The following is an 18,221-nucleotide window of genomic DNA, read 5'->3' as shown; positions in this document are numbered from 1 at the left end:
CTCTTTTATAAAAGAAGAAATAGAAAAGCCAGAGATTCCACATAACTTGCACAAGATCATACTCTGGTTAAGTAGTAGAGTCAGGATTCAAACCCAGTCTCAATGTTAACTGTAATTCCATGGGCCCCTTACTGCTAGCCATGTGGTACCTAAATAGGAGACTCTCTCCCTATGGTCCTTACTAGAATGTAGTCCCTCTGTCTCCATCTCCAAAGATGCATATTTGTGAAAGAACTAGCAGGGTAGGACAAACCATGCAAGTATCCTTTAAGCTCAATGTCTTACATGTGCCGTGAGAGAGGTGTGCACCAGTACTAGGGGAACTCTGCCACTCTGAACTTGGACAAGCTTCATCAACTTTCTGGGTCTCAATTTACTGATCTTTAAAGATGATTGAGAATGGTAGCCTGGAAATGGGGAAAGAGTATCTACTCTGAAATTAAATGAACTTGGAGTTGAATACTGGCTCCATTCTTTTAACTATGTGGACTTAGAATCTTTCTGGGCCACAATCTCCTTATCAGTAAAATGGAGATAATGCCCATCTTATACTATTAGAAGAACAAGTTAAGTTAGGGCTTCCCAGGTGAGGCAGTGGTTAAGAATCCGCCTGCCAATGCAGGGGACATGGGTTCGAGCCCTGGTCCAGGAAGATCCCACATGCCGTGGAGCAGCTAAGCCCATGCGCCACAACTACTGAAGCCCATGAGCCTAGAGCCCGTGAGCCACAACTACTGAGCCCGCGTGCCACAACTACTGAAGCCCGTGTGCCTAGAGCCTGGGCTCCACAACAAGAGAAGCCACCGCAGTAAGAAGCCCGCGCACTGCAACGAAGAGTAGCCCCCACTTACCACAACTAGAGAGAAGCCCGCGTGCAGCAACGAAGACCCAACGCAGCCAAAAATAGAAATAAATAAATAAATAAATTATTTTTTAAAAAAGTAATGTAAGTTAAGTGTCCAGCACAGAGTTGGGTACTAGGAGGTATCAATACTTAGTAAATAGCAACTGCAGCTCTACACCTTTGGTCTGATTGTTAGCTCCATTCTGTGAGTGGATAGCCCTCCGGTGTTCACTGGGTGAATTACACCCAACAGACCTCAGACAACTTTTCCATTCTCTCTGTGTGATCCAAGCGGGCAGCTCAAAGGCTGCAGAGTTCTAAGAGCAGAAATGTGCCTATCCCAGGGTTCCTTTGGGCCTTTATGCCTGAGGCTCAGAGCTTTAGGATTATTTGGGCCTATCGCAGGCTCTGCTTCAGTAGAACTGAACACATTCAGAGAGAAAAACCAGAACTAAAGCTATGTGAGATTGAAACCAAAAAGCTGGTGATGGGAAAAAGGGAAGGAAAGAGGCATTAGTTACTTCCTGGTATCTATCTAAACCGTCCTAGAAGTTGCCAGAGTTTTTGTTTTTGTTTGGGAGGAAGGGGGGTAGAATTATGAACCATATGACCAAAGAGAAACAAAGTGAAAGTACAATTTTTGGGGAAAAATTCTCATTGGAGGACTGAAAAGAGGGAACTAGGAGAAAGAAAGAACAAAAAAGTATTAAGATAACCCAAACAACTGGCCAGATTCCAAAGAGCAAGAGAGTGAAGAACGCAAGTCCTATCTGGAATGTTGAGAAAACCAGGTGCCACAGCCCAGGAGATACCATCCTTCCAGGAGGCCTTTGGAATCCATTGTGTGGGCTCATTTTGAGTTGTCACAGTAACCAGGGTGTTACCGCTGGGCCAGGGTTGCTAAAATGTCCTCCTAAACGTGGGATAGTCTCACACCGTGAATTGTCCCACCCTCATTGGGAAATACTAGGCTGCTCCTGTAACTTAACTTTTAGTTTGTCCACCCGTAAAATGGGGCTAATAATCTATCTCATAGATTTTTTGTAAAAACGCTTTTCCATAAACGGTATTTATAGTTGTTACTGTAGTTGCTAGTTATAATTACGTGCTATTGCTATCTAAGGAAGGCCTTAAATTTCTCCGTTGTAAGCCACAGGCCATGATGTCATTAACTACAGTTTCTAGGAAAACCAGCATATTCCAGGAGGACTGCGTCCGCAGAGAGAAAAACCTTTTGAGAAAGGCCGGCCCACGAAAAACTCTTCCTCTCGCAGACTCAAATGTTTGGCGAACCACATTGCCCAGCGGCCCTCGCGGCGAGGGGCCGACGCTCTCACCGTGCATTCTGGGATTGGTAGTTTTCAGGCCCTCGCTGTCGGCCTGCGCTGCCCGGTACCAGGAACTCGCCTTCCCAGCTTGCCGCGCGGCCGGGGGAGCAGCCCGGCGACCAGGAAACGGGAAAGATGGCGACTGCTCGGCGACGTTGAGGCCGCGTTGGGCGGTTCGGACTCAAGAGTGGTGAGTCTCGGGCGATGGAAGCGTTTTCCAGGAGCTTGCAGAGAAAGCGAGAGTGAGGGCACAGCGGTGGCTCCTGTCTCTGGGATAAGACGGGAAGAACGCCTCAGGGAAGGGGCACGAGCTTGGAAAGCTCTGGCGGGCAGGAGCGAAAGGGCGCGGGCCCCAGCGGGAGTGTTGGCTCCTGGGGGCATAGAGCAGGTCCCTGGACGATGTTCCAGGTCAGACCTTTTCCCACGCGCACAGCACCTGTGATACCCTCAGTTCGACTTTATTCCTTCATGTTTCGAGTAGCCCTTGCTCCAGCCAAACTGAAACTCTGGCTTTTCTCCCAGAACCAGTCATGCTTTCCCGCCTCTGCTCCTCCTGTATTATTTCTTTTTCCGGGAATGACTTCTTCCTGGCACCTTCAGTTATTCATCTTCAAATTCTACCTATATTTCAGTGCTCAAGAGCTACCTCCTCTACAGTCTTTCCAAATTCCCTTTTACAAGTGAAAGTAAACTTCTTTGAACTCCTGCAATAATTCATCTGAGCCTGCATCTTGCTATGTGTCTCATAACCCTCTGTTGTTTTGTAAGCTTCCTGTGGACAGGATCTTCCTGATTTCCTTTTGTAACTCACACAGCGCCTAGCATGGTGCCTTGCATATAATGGATGCTTGATAAGTACATAGTTCATTGAATGAAAAAAAGACTCTGCCCCTGCCCTACAAGAACTGAGGAACTCAAAGATGCGGAGGTTTGTGATAAGCGGAACCTATAATAAAAGTTTCCTACGTTTACTTTCTTCTTATTTGCACTTCTCATTCTCTTCTAAGCTCACTCCACTCAGCCTTCTACCCCCTCCATGCCACTGAAACAGTTCGTGTCAAAGGTTACCAAGCCATCTCTGCTTTTACAAATGCAAGGGTCACTCCTTCATCTTCTAGTCTTTCACCACTTGACACAGGTAACCCCTCCCTCCTTGAAACACATTTTTGACTTCTGTGATGCCGTACTTTACTATTTTTTCTTCTTTCTCACTGTCTGTTGTTTCTTTCCAGTTTTTTCCTCTGGCTCCTCCTGTGCCTGACTTCTAAATGTTACAGTGTTCCAGAGGTCAATCCTGGGTCCTCTTCTAATTTCTTCTTTAACTAGAATGCCTACTTAGGTAATATCATTTAGCATCCCATGGCTTTAAAAGCAATCTATATACTGATAACTCAAGTTGCTGTCTCCAGACTCTCTCTTGAGTTGCAGAATTACATTTTCAACTGCCTTTCTGGAATCTCCACTTGGTTTTCTTATGACATCTTACACTCAATATGGTCAAAATGAAACTTTTGATTTCTTCTAAGTCTTTTCCTTCCCCAGTCTCCTCTGGTCGCTAATGGCACCGTGAACCATTTAACCAGTTGGTCAGACCATAAATTTAGGAGTTATGTTTGTCTCTCCTCTTTGTTTCCTCCCTTCGTCAGTAAGTCCTATCAGCTCTGCCTTCAGAATGTACCCTGAAGCCCTCTACTTCTTTTCACCTCCATTGCCACTTTCCTAGAACAAGCCACTGTCATCTCTTGTGTAGACTACTATGATAGCATTCTCAGTGGTTCTGTGTCCACTGTTGCCTCCCTACCATATATTTTCTTGCAAGTCACCAAAGTAGTTCTTTGAAAATGTATAATAAGACCACATCACTTCCTGTTTAACACCTTTCTAAGGTTCCCACTGCAGTTAGATTAAAACCCAAGTTCCTTTACCCTGGCCTGAAACACATTTCCATGATCTAACCCCTGCCTACCTCCCTGAACTCATCTCAAATCAGTCTTCCGCCTTGGTCACTGCCACTGAGCCACATGAGTCTATTTGTTTTGGCCGTGCCGTGTAGCCTGCGGGATCTTAGTTCCCTGACCAGGGATCAAACCCCGCCCTAGCAGTGAAAGCGTTGAATCCTAACCACTGGACCGCCAAGGAATTCCTCACACGAGTCTATTTTTTTTTTTTTTTTACTTATTTTTATTTTTGGCTGCGGTGGGTCTTTGTTGTGGCATGCAGGATCTTCGTTGCGGCGCGTGGGCTTCTCTCTAGTTGTGGCACACGGGCTTAGTTGCCCCGCAGCATGTGGGATCTTAGTTCCCCGATCAGGGATCGAACCCTCGTCCCCTGCATTGCAGGGTGGATTCTTTACCACTGGACCACCAGGGAAGTCCCACACGAGTCTTTTCTTTCTTTTTTTTTTTTTTTCGGTACGTGGGCCTCTCACTGCTGTGGCCTCTCCCGTTGCGGAGAACAGGCTCCGGACGCGCAGGCTCAGCGGCCATGGCTCACGGGCCCAGCCGGTCCACGGCATGTGGGATCTTCCCGGACCGGGACACGAACCCGTGTCCACTGCATTGGTAGGCGGACTCTCAACCACTGAGTCACCAGGGAAGCCCATGAGTCTATTTTTAATTGGCAAACATGCTAAGCTAGTTCTTGCCCCAGTGCCTTACTGTCCCTTCTGCCCAATAAATTCTTTTCCCTGATTTTTGCAGACTCTATTTCCCATCATTCAAGTCTCAGCTTACATGTCATCTAAAAAATTCTTTCCAGAGCCTTCTATCTCTTGTTCATAATGCTCCCCATCACGTCACCCTGTTTTACTCTCTTCATTAGCACTCATTACTGTTTGAAATTCTCTTATCTTTCTGCCTAACTGTTGTCTGCTTCACTGGAGTTTAAGCATTATGAGATCAGAGACTTTGTTTTGTTTACTGCTGTATCTCTAGTACTTAGAATAGTTTCTGGCACCTCCCAGGTACTCAGTGAATATTTGTCGAAAGAATGCTGATGTCCAGGATGATTTATAGAGAAGATGGCCTTTCCTCTGGATTGTTTTCTTTTTTTATTTAATAGAAGAGGGCTATTTTATTTTATTTATTTATTTTTATTTTTGGCTGCGTTGGGTCTTCGTTGTGGTGCGCGGGCTTCTCGTTGCGGTGAAGCATGGGCTAGAGCACGGGCTCTAGGCTTATGGGCTTCAGTAGCTGTGGCTTGTGGTCTCTAGAGCGCAGGCTCAGTAGTTGTGGCGCACGGGCTTAGTTGCTCTGCGGCATGTGGGATCTTCCCAGACCAGGGATTGAACCAGTATCCCCCGCATTGGCAGGTGGATTCTTAACCGCTGTGCCACCAGGGAAGTCCCTGGATTGTTTTCTTAGGGCTATAAGTGGACGAGACATAAGTATAATTTCCATGTGATATGCATGATGTACTGGCAATTTTGAGGTAAAATGGGTTGTCTCCGCCTTTTGAAAGTGCTACTTGTTCAGTTTTTCCTCTTCTTTACATACTCTCCCTTCTTAAAAATATATGGCAGGAATTACATGGGAAAGGGGGATCGTAAGCTAAAGCTTAGGGAACTGTTATTTCGTTGGAACCATTTGGGGTTAAAGTAAGTTCTGAAAAGTATATCCTGAGGCTTAGGGATGGTGGTGGTGATGGTGGAATAGAGGCAGATTCAGACTTGCTGTCTGAATTTAGCACCTGGCTGAAGTAGATTTTGTAGTCTGAAGGACAGTTGACAGTGTGGCATGGTGTTCAATGTCCCCTCGGCAGTATGGGGACAGAACAAATTGCTGCTCAAACTTTTCATGGGACTGGATCACAATCAAGGTTGTGAAAATCTGAGTAGGGAACATGAGTCAGAAGGTCTGTGATCTCTAGTTTCTGGTACACTTCTTCCTCCCTCTTTCCCTCCTTCCCTCTCTCCATTCCTCCCTCCCTTATTTTAAATTCTAAAATAATTGTAGATTCACAGGAAGTTGTAAAACCAAAGTGTATGGAGTCCTATGTACCCTTCACAAAGTTTTTGCCATTGCATAACTAGAAATACATTTCTTTTAATCTGAGTAAGAGTGAGTTTCTCTATTTGAATTTAGATTTCCTCGAGGTGCTGATCATAATCCCAAATCTCTAAGTTAAACTCCTTTTTTCTCTTTTGAGCTTTCTTTATGAGCTCAAGAGAACTTATCTCCCTTAGATGTATATATGTTGACTGATCCTGGTGGGCTGGCAGACACAGTAGACTCCTAAGATAAGCAAAACAAGATGTTTCTAGAGATAGCTAGTATACTATTCATTAACTAACATTTCTTTTAATACTCTTGCAGTCTAATTATAAAAATAAGGTATATTCATTGTATACTTTTGGAAATGAATATATACAAAAAGGAATCCCAGAGAAATAACATAGCATTAATGAATAAGAATGGGCCTCTGGAGCCAGGCTGCCTAAAACTCTGACACTTAACACCCATGTGTCCTTAGGCAAGTTACTTTATATATCTGAGCTTCAGCTTCTTCATCCATAAAGCATGCATACCAATATATCTACCTCAGAGGGTTGTTTTGAGATTAAGTAAATTATTTGTAAAAAGTTTAGAGCAGTACCTAGTACATAATAAATACTTCTCTTACCCATGACAGATGGCAGGAGAGCTGGCTGATAAGAAGGACCGTGAGGCATCACCTTCCAAGGAGGAAAGGAAACGATCTCGGACTCCTGACAGAGAACGGGATAGAGACCGAGACCGGAAGTCTTCCCCATCTAAAGACAGGAAACGGCATCGTTCAAGGGAAAGGCGTCGAGGAGGCAGCCGTTCTCGTTCCCGTTCCCGTTCGAAGTCTGCAGAAAGGTAAAGTAATTTTCTGTTTGTTACATGGAAAGGGAGTGTACATTTCAAACTCCTTTATTCTTGGTTCCTCTGATGCCTCCATATTAGGGCATTAGTCTTTCATACATTTCTCTTAGTTCTTAAAGGTTAAGAGGGAACTTGTAAGATGAAGGTCCGGATGATTGAGGAAGATAGTCCATCTGTTCACATAATCCATGGCCTATCATTGTCACTGATACTTAGCAGTACAGCTCTGAGCTCTAAGACCTTCTTAGAATTCCTTCATAACTTCTTGGGAAACACATTTTCCAATTTGTAAAATATTACTTCGGGGAGAAAAGAGCATGGGAACCTTCTTAGGGCTGCAGTGAAGCAGGATACTCAGGAAGTGTCATGTACTTTCTTAAATGTGCTGTCTTCAGAGAACGCCGGCACAAAGAACGGGAGCGAGATAAGGAGCGTGATCGGAATAAGAAGGACCGAGACCGGGATAAGGATGGGCACAGACGGGACCGCAAGCGATCCAGGTACCTGATGGGGTGGGAGTAGTGGGCTTTAGGGCAACGCTCTGGTTGCTTCCTCTCTGCACCTCAGCTGGCTCAGCTTCGGGGGAAAGTAAATTTTCCATAGTGAATCCTATTGGCAGTTATTGTAGAACTGTCTTTTTTAGAAGGCACACACCTTCTTTAGAAAGTATAACCAGTTAGTGAAGTCACCACTTCTTGAGGGTCAGCTTGTTCTTAGAATTTAGAAATTAGTTTGAAAAGGTTACCAGCCAACAAAACAGCTCCATTGGACCATTCAGTTTTCTAACCAGAATGTACAACATATATTTGTTGGGATAGCTTAATACACCAGTATCTTGATCTCTTTGTTCTGGAAACTTACTTTTTAAAATTTATTTTATTTTTTTCTTATTCATATTTTGGTGCGTTGGGTCTTCGTTGCTGTGCGCAGGCTTTCTCTAGTTGCGGCGAGCAGGGGCTACTCTTTGTTATGGTGCGCCGGCTTCTCATTGTGGTGGCGTCTCTTGTTGCAGAGCACGGGCTCTAGGTGTGTGGGCTTCAGTAGTTGTGGCACGTGGGCTCAGTAGCTGTGGCTCGCGGGCTCTAGAGCGCAGGCTCAGTAGTTGTGGCACATGAGCTTAGTTGTTCCGCGGCATGTGAGATCTTCCCGGACCAGGGCTCGAACCCGTGTCCCCTGCATTGGCAGGCGGATTTTTAACCACTGCACCACCAGGGAAGCCCTGGAAACTTTCTGTACAAAGTTTTTATTAGGCCCTGAATCTGTAGATTAGAATTCAGGGCAAAGAAGAGAATTCTTGCAACAAACGCAGTGAGGTTGAGATCTCTTGCATATTAAGCTTATAGCAGGTGTGGGGAAAAGATTGCTGGGGCTTGTAGGAAGCAGAGATGAGGAAAGGACATATATAGCAGTATCTGGGAAGGGTGTATGTGGGTGGCCATGTCGGCTAAATTTATTGTGTATTCTAAAGTAATGCAGGATTTTTTTTTTTCTACTGACATGCATATGCTGTTTGGAGGAAATATTTTTTTAATCAAAATATAGTTGATTTACAATATTGTGTTAGTTTCAGGTGTATAGTAAAGTGATCCAGTTTCGTGTATATATATGTGTGTGTACATATATATATATATATATGCACACAGACACACACGTGTGTGTGTGTATATTCTGCTTCTTTTCCATTATAGGTTATTACAAGATATTGAATGTAGTTCCCTGTGCTATACAGTAAATTCTTTTTTTTAAGAAATTTTTTAATTGTACGTTTTTTATTTTTTTTAAAGTTTTATTTATTTATTTTTGGCTGCGTTGGGTCTTCGTTGCTGTGCGTGGGCTTTCTCTAATTGCGGCGAGCGGGGTCTACTCTTTGTTGTGGTACGCAGGCTTCTCATTGCCGTGGCTTCTCTTGTTGCGGAGCACGGGCGCTAGGCAGACGGGCTTCAGTAATTGTGGCATGCAGGCTCAGTAGTTGTGGCTCGCAGGTTCTAGAGCACAGGCTCAATAGTTGTGGCTCGTGGGCTCTAGAGCACAGGCTCAGTAGTTGTAGTGCATGGGCTTAGTTGCTCCACGGCATGTGACATCCTCCCGGATCAGAGCTCGAACCCATGTCCCCTGCATTGGCAGGCAGATTCTTAACCACTGTGCCACCAGTAAATTCTTGTTGTTTATTTTATATATAGTCATGTGTATTTGTTAATCCCATACTCCTAATTTAACCTTCCCCGTCCCCCTTCCCCTTTGGTAACCATAAGTTTGTTTTCTGTGTCTGTGAGTTTGTTTCTGTTTTGTAAATAATTCATTTGCATTATTTTTTAGATTCCACGTATAAGTGATACCATATATTTGTCTTTCTCTGTCTGGCTTCACTCAGTGTGATAATCTCTAGGTCCATCCATGTTGCTGCAAATGGTAATATTTCCTTCTTTTTTATGGCTGAGTAATATTTGGAGGAAATATTTTTGATATCAGTAGTGAAGATCCACTTCCCAGAAGAGAATAGTCTCAGAAAAGGAGATTCAGGTAGAATGGGGCCAAGACAGGGCCATCGTTAGGTTTCAGAGCAGGCAGAGTGACCAGGCCTGCAAAAGGAGCTTCAGGACATGTTGGATGACCATGGGCCAGTCTTGCTAAGTCGTGGGAAAACTTCCATCCTCTTTTGGCGAGCTCAGTCTGAGCCTCATCCAGGGGCTAGGCTAAGAGTGATATGGACTTTTCCTGTTCCTTTGCCTTTAAGTTTATCTCCTGGCCGAGGAAAAGATTTTAAATCTCGGAAAGACAGAGACTCTAGGAAGGATGAAGAGGATGAACATGGTGATAAGAAGCCTAAGGTAAAAAGAGGAAGGATTTTTTTCCTCATCTTCCTCTTCAGTTCAAGCCCAACTTTGTTCTTCACAGGGAGAGAGCCTCTATGGACTGAAGTCCTGTGTTTTATCTTCAGGCCCAGCCATTATCCCTGGAGGAACTTCTGGCCAAGAAAAAGGCTGAGGAAGAAGCTGAGGCTAAGGTAAGAGCTTGAAGGTCTGTATTAGTTGGCTAGGGCTGCCATGACAGAACACAAGGACTGAGTGACTTAAACAACAGAAATTTATTTTCTCACAGTTCTGGAGGCTAGAAGTCTGAGATCAGATGGGGTTGTTTCTTCTGAGGCTTCTCTCCTTGGCTTGTAGATGGATGTCTTTTCCATATTCACATGCTCTTCCCTCTGTGTCTGTATGCTCCTGGTATCTCTGTGTGTCCAAATTTTCTCTTTTTATAAGGACACAGTCAGATTGGTTTAGGGCCCAGCCTTGGAGCCTCAGGTTACCTTAATCCCCGCTTTAAAGGCTCTGTCTCCAAATACAGTCACATTCGGAGGTACTGGAGAGTAGGGCTTCAACATGTGAATTTTGAGGGAGACACAGTTTAGCCCGTAACAGGGTCCTGGGCCTATTTATGTTTTCCTTAACATGTTTAATGCCTGAGCAAATATTTTTGGGCCCCTGCCATCTTGTCATCAGTGATGTGATTATACCCTGTTCCCAGATCCTTTGTTTACAGTTGTAATCTGTTCTGTAGCCCAAGTTCCTCTCCAAAGCAGAACGAGAGGCTGAAGCCCTAAAGCGACGGCAGCAGGAGGTGGAGGAGCGGCAGAGGATGCTTGAGGAAGAGAGGAAGAAAAGGAAACAGTTCCAAGACTTGGGCAGGAAAATGTTGGGTTCGTTTTCTTACCCTGTAGCCCCTAGACAGGGTAGGGAAGGGTGGGATGGGATTGTGGTGTAACTCAGGAGAGCTAGAAACCTGTTTGCTCTGAGTTTGGAAGAAGGAAGGATGGGGCAAGTTTCTGAGAAAAATATCTTTCTGTTAGGTCTCCATTTCCCTCGTATCATAAATCTTCCCCCCTTTTTTTACTCTTTTGGTGTCTGTTGTCTGGATCTCCTCCATGCCCTCTTTTTTCTTCCACTGAGTTCTTCTGCACCTTTGCTTTCTTTGGTCTACAGAAGACCCTCAGGAACGGGAACGTCGGGAACGCAGGGAGAGGATGGAGCGGGAGACCAACGGAAATGAGGATGAGGAAGGGCGGCAGAAGATCCGGGAGGAGAAGGATAAGAGCAAGGAACTGCATGCCATTAAGGTGCAGGCCTCAGCTCTGTCTTGGTGGCCCCATGCTCCTCACACACTAAGGAGGTTTGGTTGTTTGGCCATTCTGATCTCTGTATATGAGATTTGGGCCTCCTGTTTGATGGGCTTTGTGTTCTGTGCCCGGGCAGGAGCGTTACCTGGGTGGCATCAAGAAGCGGCGCCGGACGAGGCATCTCAATGACCGCAAGTTTGTCTTTGAGTGGGATGCATCTGAGGACACTTCCATTGACTACAACCCCCTGTGAGTGTCTTCAGGCCTCAGTGCTAGGTCTTATAAACTAGGCAGTTGCTAGAGAGAACCAGTGACTACAGAGATAGAAGTAAGATAGGCTGGGATGAGGAGATGGGTAAAATAGTAGTTAGCCAGCCCTCTGGGCGATGAAGGACCCTGGCTGGAAGGGGACCTGGTACATGTTGGTAGTCTGCACCTCCATCCTTGTGCTTAGCAGCTCCTTCTCTTTTCCTCTTCCTCTGTCTCAATCCCAGGTACAAAGAACGGCACCAGGTGCAGTTGCTGGGGCGAGGCTTCATTGCGGGCATTGACCTAAAGCAGCAGAAACGAGAGCAGTCACGTTTCTATGGAGATCTAATGGAGAAGAGGCGGACGCTGGAAGAAAAGGAGCAGGAGGAGTGAGTGGGCAGGGCTGCGGGTGGTTGGGCAGAGCCGAGTCTACAGGAAGGAGATGGAGGATACGAGCCCCTTCGTTCCCCATGTCCTGCTCCAGGGCAAGACTCCGCAAACTTCGTAAGAAGGAAGCCAAGCAACGCTGGGATGATCGGCATTGGTCCCAGAAGAAGTTGGATGAGATGACAGACAGGGACTGGCGGATCTTCCGTGAGGACTACAGCATCACCACCAAAGGTGGCAAGATCCCCAATCCCATCCGATCCTGGAAGGACTCTTCTCTGCCTCCACACATCTTGGAGGTCATCGATAAGTGTGGCTACAAGGTATGAAGGAGCAGATTGGCCCAGAAGGCCTTACGTGTTCCCAGATTCTAGGGGGTACGGATTTAATCTGAGAACAGAGAACTTTGTTCCTAGACTGTTCGGTGCCTTCTCTGCCAGTGGGCACCAAGGTGACGTCTCTCAGTTTCTGCTGGAAGTATTGTTTGTTGATTGTGTTTCTTCTCGGGTCCAATTCCTGTTCCCTGTGCTTGGTGTCCTTCCATTGTGCTAGCATATGTGCCCACTGTCAGCAGCAGCCCAGGTAGTATAATTTTGCCTGTACACATTACTGTCTCTGGGTCACTACAGGAGCCGACACCTATCCAGCGTCAGGCAATTCCCATTGGGCTACAGAATCGTGACATCATTGGAGTGGCTGAGACTGGCAGCGGCAAGACAGCAGCCTTCCTCATCCCGTTGCTGGTCTGGATTACCACTCTCCCCAAAATTGACAGGTGACATCAGCTGACACCAGGTGGAATGGGTTTGACTGAGCAGGAGAGGTGAAAATGGCAAATGAGCATTTGGTTTTCTTTTTAAGTCTATAATCAGAAGCCTTTAGTCTGGGTCAGATATTAGGGAATAATTGGATCATGATATCAAAGAAGTATATGATTTTATTGCTGGCAAGGACCACTCCCTGGAGAGCTTGGCTATCCCAGAGTCTGATTTTTTTTTTTTTTTTTTTTTTGTGGTACGCGGGCCTCTCACTGTTGTGGCCTCTCCCGTTGCGGAGCACAGGCTCCGGACACGCAGGCTCAGCGGCCGTGGCTCACGGGCCCAGCCGCTCCGCGGCATGTGGGATCTTCCCGGACCGGGGCACGAACCCGTGTCCCCTGCATCGGCGGGCGGACTCTCAACCACTGCGCCACCAGGGAAGCCCCCGGAGTCTGATTTTTAAGAGCGATTGTTACATTCTTTTCCCACCACCCTCCTCATTCCCTTTAGTTGCCCTTAAGAGTGACTTTGTCTTGCTCCTGTTTGTGGTTGGATGAGAACCAAAGCTCATGAAACTGTGGAATGCCCCATTTACTACAGGATCGAAGAGTCAGACCAGGGCCCTTACGCCATCATCCTGGCCCCCACTCGTGAGCTGGCTCAGCAGATTGAGGAAGAGACCATCAAGTTTGGGAAGCCGCTAGGCATCCGCACTGTGGCTGTCATTGGCGGCATCTCCAGAGAAGACCAGGGCTTCAGGCTGCGCATGGGTTGTGAGGTTTGTTCACCTAGCCAGCAGCCAGCCCGCCATTTGGGAGGGCTCTCTGGGGACTCTGTTTCTAGTTTCTGCCATAGATGTACAGTAAATGAAGAAAGGGGCTGGTTTGTATATATGTGCTGTTATTTATGGAGGACTTATGCACCAGGGATTGTACTCTGTATATACAATCATTAATTCTCACAGCCACCTTAAAGAGAATAGATAACGGTATTTCCATTTTACAGGTGAAGCTGAGAATCAGGTTAATAACTTGCCCAGAGTCACAGCTGGTGATGGGCAGAGCTGAGATTCATATGTGAAGGCTGTGCTCTTAATCGCTCTGAAAGACCATGTCATTGATTTTGTGTTGCCGCCTTCTTAGTAGGGTAGGGGAGGAGACCTTTTTACAAGAAGTCTGCTGTAGGAATCAAGTCTTCTTCAGGCTTCTTAGTGTAATCCCTTTATCCAACCCCCTCCATAGTATCGCTTAGTCTCTCTTCCGTCTAAGAAAGTTCTGTTGATGTTGCTTCTTTTGTCTAAACCCTGGACCTTACTCAGAGACCCCATTCATTCCTGAAGAAAATCCAAGGTAGCAACAAGTGATTTCATGCCACTTCTCAGGAACTTTCACTACCAAACATAACTGGAGGTTGGGGTCAAAGTTCCTTAGCATTGGGGATCTGTTGCCCAAGTGGGTGGATAGTTCACAGAAGAGAGAAGAAAGGGGTAGCTGCTGGGGCCACACATGATTCCACTGTACCCCCCAGATAGTGATTGCTACTCCAGGACGTCTGATTGATGTGCTGGAGAACCGCTACCTGGTGCTGAGCCGCTGTACCTATGTGGTTCTGGATGAGGCAGACAGGATGATTGATATGGGCTTTGAGCCAGACGTCCAGAAGATCCTGGAGCACATGCCTGTCACCAACCAGAAGCCGGACACGGATGAGGCCGAGGACCCTGAGAAGATGTTGGCCAACTTCGAGTCAGGAAAACATAAGTACCGCCAAGTAAGGCTGCTTCCCTAGGCTGGGAAAAGTTGGGCAAGTTGCCAAACCTGCTCCAGGGCCCTTCTTGCCCTAGGCAAGTGCATGTTTCCAGAATGGTGAGGCATGGCTCACCATGTACAGTCCTCTCACAGTCCTAGCAGTGTAGCCTCTTAGCCCTGGAAAAATGATTCCAAAGAGTCATGCTACTGCCCGCCACAGGTGCTGGCAAATGCTATCAGCCCTTCCTGTTATCATAAGATGTAAAGTACTCTGCTGAACAGGCACTGAGGAGAGAAGTGGGAAGGCAAAGGACAGCTCTCTCTCTGTCCGGCACTACTTCTGTCAAAACTCACACCATGGCTCATGTTCTCTTCCGCAGCTTGGGCTGGGCTGCCTGTGCTGATGGTGGGATGTGTGATGTGTCTGCCTGGGCCCAGGGCTGAACCTCTTGTTTTCATAGACAGTCATGTTCACGGCCACCATGCCCCCAGCGGTGGAGCGTCTGGCCCGGAGCTATCTTCGGCGACCTGCTGTGGTGTACATTGGCTCTGCCGGCAAGCCCCACGAACGTGTGGAACAGAAGGTCTTCCTCATGTCAGAGTCTGAAAAGAGGTATGGGGGCAGCTGAGCCAGGGGAAGCAGAATGGAGAAGAGGCTTTTTTTAGTGCGAGTGGTGGCTGGAGGGCGACTGTTCTGCCATGTTGAAGAGCTGGGCATTGGAGATCCTGGAATTGGTGTTTGTAGATCAGCGTTGGGCATTTCACTTGGAGTGGAGGGTAGTATGCAGCTCATTTTTCTCTTCCTCTTCTCTCCAGGAAAAAGCTGCTGGCAATCTTGGAGCAAGGCTTTGATCCCCCCATCATCATTTTTGTCAACCAGAAGAAGGGCTGTGATGTTTTGGCCAAATCCCTGGAGAAGATGGGGGTGTGTCTGGGAGGGGAGAGCAATGCCTGGTCTCTTTGGTGCTGCTTTCTGAAACTAGACGGGCCCCCTAGGCTTCTGCTTTCAGTGCTTACCTATTCTTGAACCTCTCCAGTATTTAACAAGCCAGGGTCAGAGGGAAAACGGTGGTTGATGGGGATAAAGAGGACTTGGTCAATCGCTATGACTCCCTGTCCATTCCAGCAGTGCCAGCCACAGCTGCCTTGTGTCTTCCTCCAAGTGTGCTGGGGCCAGGGAGAGGTTATGAGACACATCCTGGCAGGATCTGAGGATATGGAGTAGAGTGGGTCGAAGTGTTCCGTGTTTGTTTATGTTTGGGAGGGAGGATGCTGTAGTCAGGAGGGAGATGTTAGTGATCAGTGTCCTTTACTCCTGATACCGGTGTTGGAGGGGAAGGGTGTGTCCTCTCCACTCAGGCTTAAACTTCCTTAAATTTCTTGGTCCCTGCTTTCCACCCTCATCTCTTACCCTCATTCTCTCTTTCACTACTTCTCATCTGTCTGGCTCCACATCTCACCCCTGATTGCTTTACCTTTGACCTTGCCCTGTGTGTCTCCCCCCCCGCCCCATCTCTCCTATCCCTTTCTTCAGCTCATCTGTTCTCTCCTTACTTCAGTTGCCCTTGTTCTCTTCTGCCTCCTTCCCCTTTCCATCTCCCCTGCTGCTCTCTGCAACCCTCCCTCCTCCCGGTCCACCCACTCCTTACTTCTGTCTTTCCACGATCCCATTGCTCTTTCTTCACCTCACCATTCTTCCAACAGTACAATGCTTGTACGCTGCATGGTGGAAAAGGCCAGGAGCAGCGAGAGTTTGCACTATCCAACCTCAAGGCTGGGGCCAAGGATATTTTGGTGGCTACAGATGTGGCGGGTCGTGGTATCGACATCCAAGATGTGTCTATGGTTGTCAACTATGATATGGCCAAAAACATTGAAGGTAAGTGCAGGGGAAAGCAGCTTCAATCCAGGTAAAGGGAGATTCCTTGCCCATTTCTCCTCGAATAGCTCCACCGAGGAGGCTGTTGCTGCCAACTCTCACAGCTCTGAGCCTAGGGTTGCTCGTCCCAGTGAGAAGAGCTCCTGCCCTGTATCTCTCTTGGGTGTGCTGTCCCAGCTCCTGGGATTGCACTCTCGTCTTCTGGGTCTGGAGAAGGATGGAGCTGGGCCACTCCGTCTTAACGCGGTAGGATGACCACCATCAGCAGTGCTGGTGGGGAGAGCACCGTGGGCGCTGCAGATCAGGCAGCACGAGCTGTGTTTACTGCCCTCAGAAGCGTGGTGGGGAGGATGAAACCTTTAGAAGTGGAGGCTTCAGACACTGCTCACCAGGGCATCTGGCCTGGTGCCCTGAGTGACATTCCTCCCTCTCCCCAGATTATATCCACCGCATTGGCCGCACGGGACGAGCAGGCAAGAGTGGTGTGGCCATCACCTTCCTCACCAAAGAGGACTCTGCTGTGTTCTATGAGCTGAAGCAAGCCATCCTGGAGAGCCCGGTGTCCTCCTGCCCCCCAGAGCTAGCCAACCACCCCGATGCCCAGCACAAGCCAGGCACCATCCTCACCAAGAAGCGCCGGGAAGAGACCATCTTTGCCTGACACAGCGCTCTCCCTGCGGTTCAAGGCTGTGCCCTGGAGCCTGTTCTTCAGGACCCTCACATCTCTTCCCAGGTCTGCACTCTTATGGGGGCTTAGGAAACAATCAGACTCCCTGGCCCAGACCCTCAGGTCTGAAGGCCTGAGTGTGGGGCTGTAAGAGGAGAGGAAGCTAGGAGGCAAGGAGAACAAATTACCCTAGGTTTTGGCCCAGCCCTGCCCCTCCGGCGGGCTTTGGGATTGCATTGGGCCATCAGCTCTTGCCAGGTATGGGGGCAGCCAATTGGCACTGCCCTCCTAGACTGAACAAAACCTGGCTGCCGGGCTGGGACTTCGTCGGCACAGACGTGACTGCGTAAGCTGCAGCACCATCATTGCCCTAGATGACCCAGGGGATCTGGCACTGAGGAGTATGGATCTTGGACTCTTATTGTCATTTTGACAGCTGTTTGCCCTTTCGGATTATAAAACAAGTGGAGAGCCTTGTTTAGAGTTGTGCACGGCCCCTGTGCCAAGGGCTACTGTGCACTCTAGGCATCCCTCACCCAGGGAATTTTTTAGCAGGTGTGGGGATGGGGAGGGAGCTGGCTGAGTCCTTCTTGAAGTCAGAGTGAACTTCCTGTTTTCTATTCTCTGAGAAGAGTTTGTATGTTCTGAGAATAAATACACGAATATTAAGGCTGTGTCTTAGTTCTAGCTAAACTCATCTCCCAGGTCCTCCCTGGTACCACAGAAAACCAGGAGGACAGCATTGGGCACAGTGGATTCACTTGGGAGATGAAAGAAAATCAACATCCAAAGAAGAGCCTAGGGTCTGAGCTGATGGTTTAAGTCTGTAGGGGGTGCCTGAGGGGAGATGGAAAAGGCAGTGACAGCAGGACTGTGATGCATCTTCCCTCCCCCGCTCTGGCCTGGACACCCTCCAGGGAGCTTTGCACAAGGGTGAGAAAGGAAAGCAGTTGTGACACTTCGGCAGGTGAAGCACAGTCAGGACCACTCTCCCCGTTGCAGTGGGCTCGACACCAAGTCTTCAGGACCTCGGCTTGTGGCTCCCTGACTGCCGAGCCTACTGCTCATGGGAGGTTGTGGAGACAGGCCCCAGAGGCACCACGGAGAGGTGAGCTGGGCCCGGCTGAGTTTAGGCTGTGGGGAGAGGGCTGCACGGCCTGGGTCCTCCCCCAGTACTCATATCACATGCTCTTCCGTACCCATCAAAGAGCTGGGCAAGTACCTGGAGTTCAAGTTGCAACTACTTCAGGACCTTTTTGGCCTGAGGTAGGGACCGTGTAAGGTGACTAAGCCTCTTCTCCACCTCCCCAAACAAGTCCCTTCTGTGCTGCTGAAAGTTTCCGTCCTGGCCCTGGGCATGAAGGGGTGCCTGGGAGTATAGTGCCTCCCCCAGCTCTGTCCTTTTC

At 47.9% G+C, this 18,221-nt stretch overlaps 1 protein-coding gene across 1 annotated transcript; it reads left to right on the top strand.

The window, feature by feature from the left end:
• Positions 1–2,253: 2,253 nt before the first annotated feature.
• On the top strand, positions 2,254–17,408 carry DDX23 (DEAD-box helicase 23). Its single transcript, XM_082634880.1, has 17 exons — positions 2,254–2,362; positions 6,802–7,010; positions 7,412–7,516; positions 9,751–9,844; positions 9,955–10,020; positions 10,572–10,710; positions 10,994–11,127; positions 11,264–11,376; positions 11,622–11,765; positions 11,861–12,086; positions 12,393–12,538; positions 13,122–13,299; positions 14,049–14,291; positions 14,731–14,882; positions 15,086–15,194; positions 15,974–16,148; positions 16,586–17,408. Exons 2-17 carry the CDS (start codon positions 6,802–6,804, stop codon positions 16,807–16,809), a joined length of 2,457 nt encoding a protein of 818 aa, XP_082491006.1. The 5' UTR covers positions 2,254–2,362; the 3' UTR covers positions 16,810–17,408.
• Positions 17,409–18,221: the final 813 nt, after the last annotated feature.

The sequence above is a fragment of the Mesoplodon mirus genome (genome assembly GCF_964341445.2).
Source record: "Mesoplodon mirus genome assembly, chromosome: 11".
Lineage (NCBI taxonomy): Eukaryota > Metazoa > Chordata > Mammalia > Artiodactyla > Ziphiidae > Mesoplodon > Mesoplodon mirus.
The sequence above is the reverse complement of the archived record's forward strand: the minus strand, read 5'-3'. Positions and strand labels throughout refer to the sequence as shown.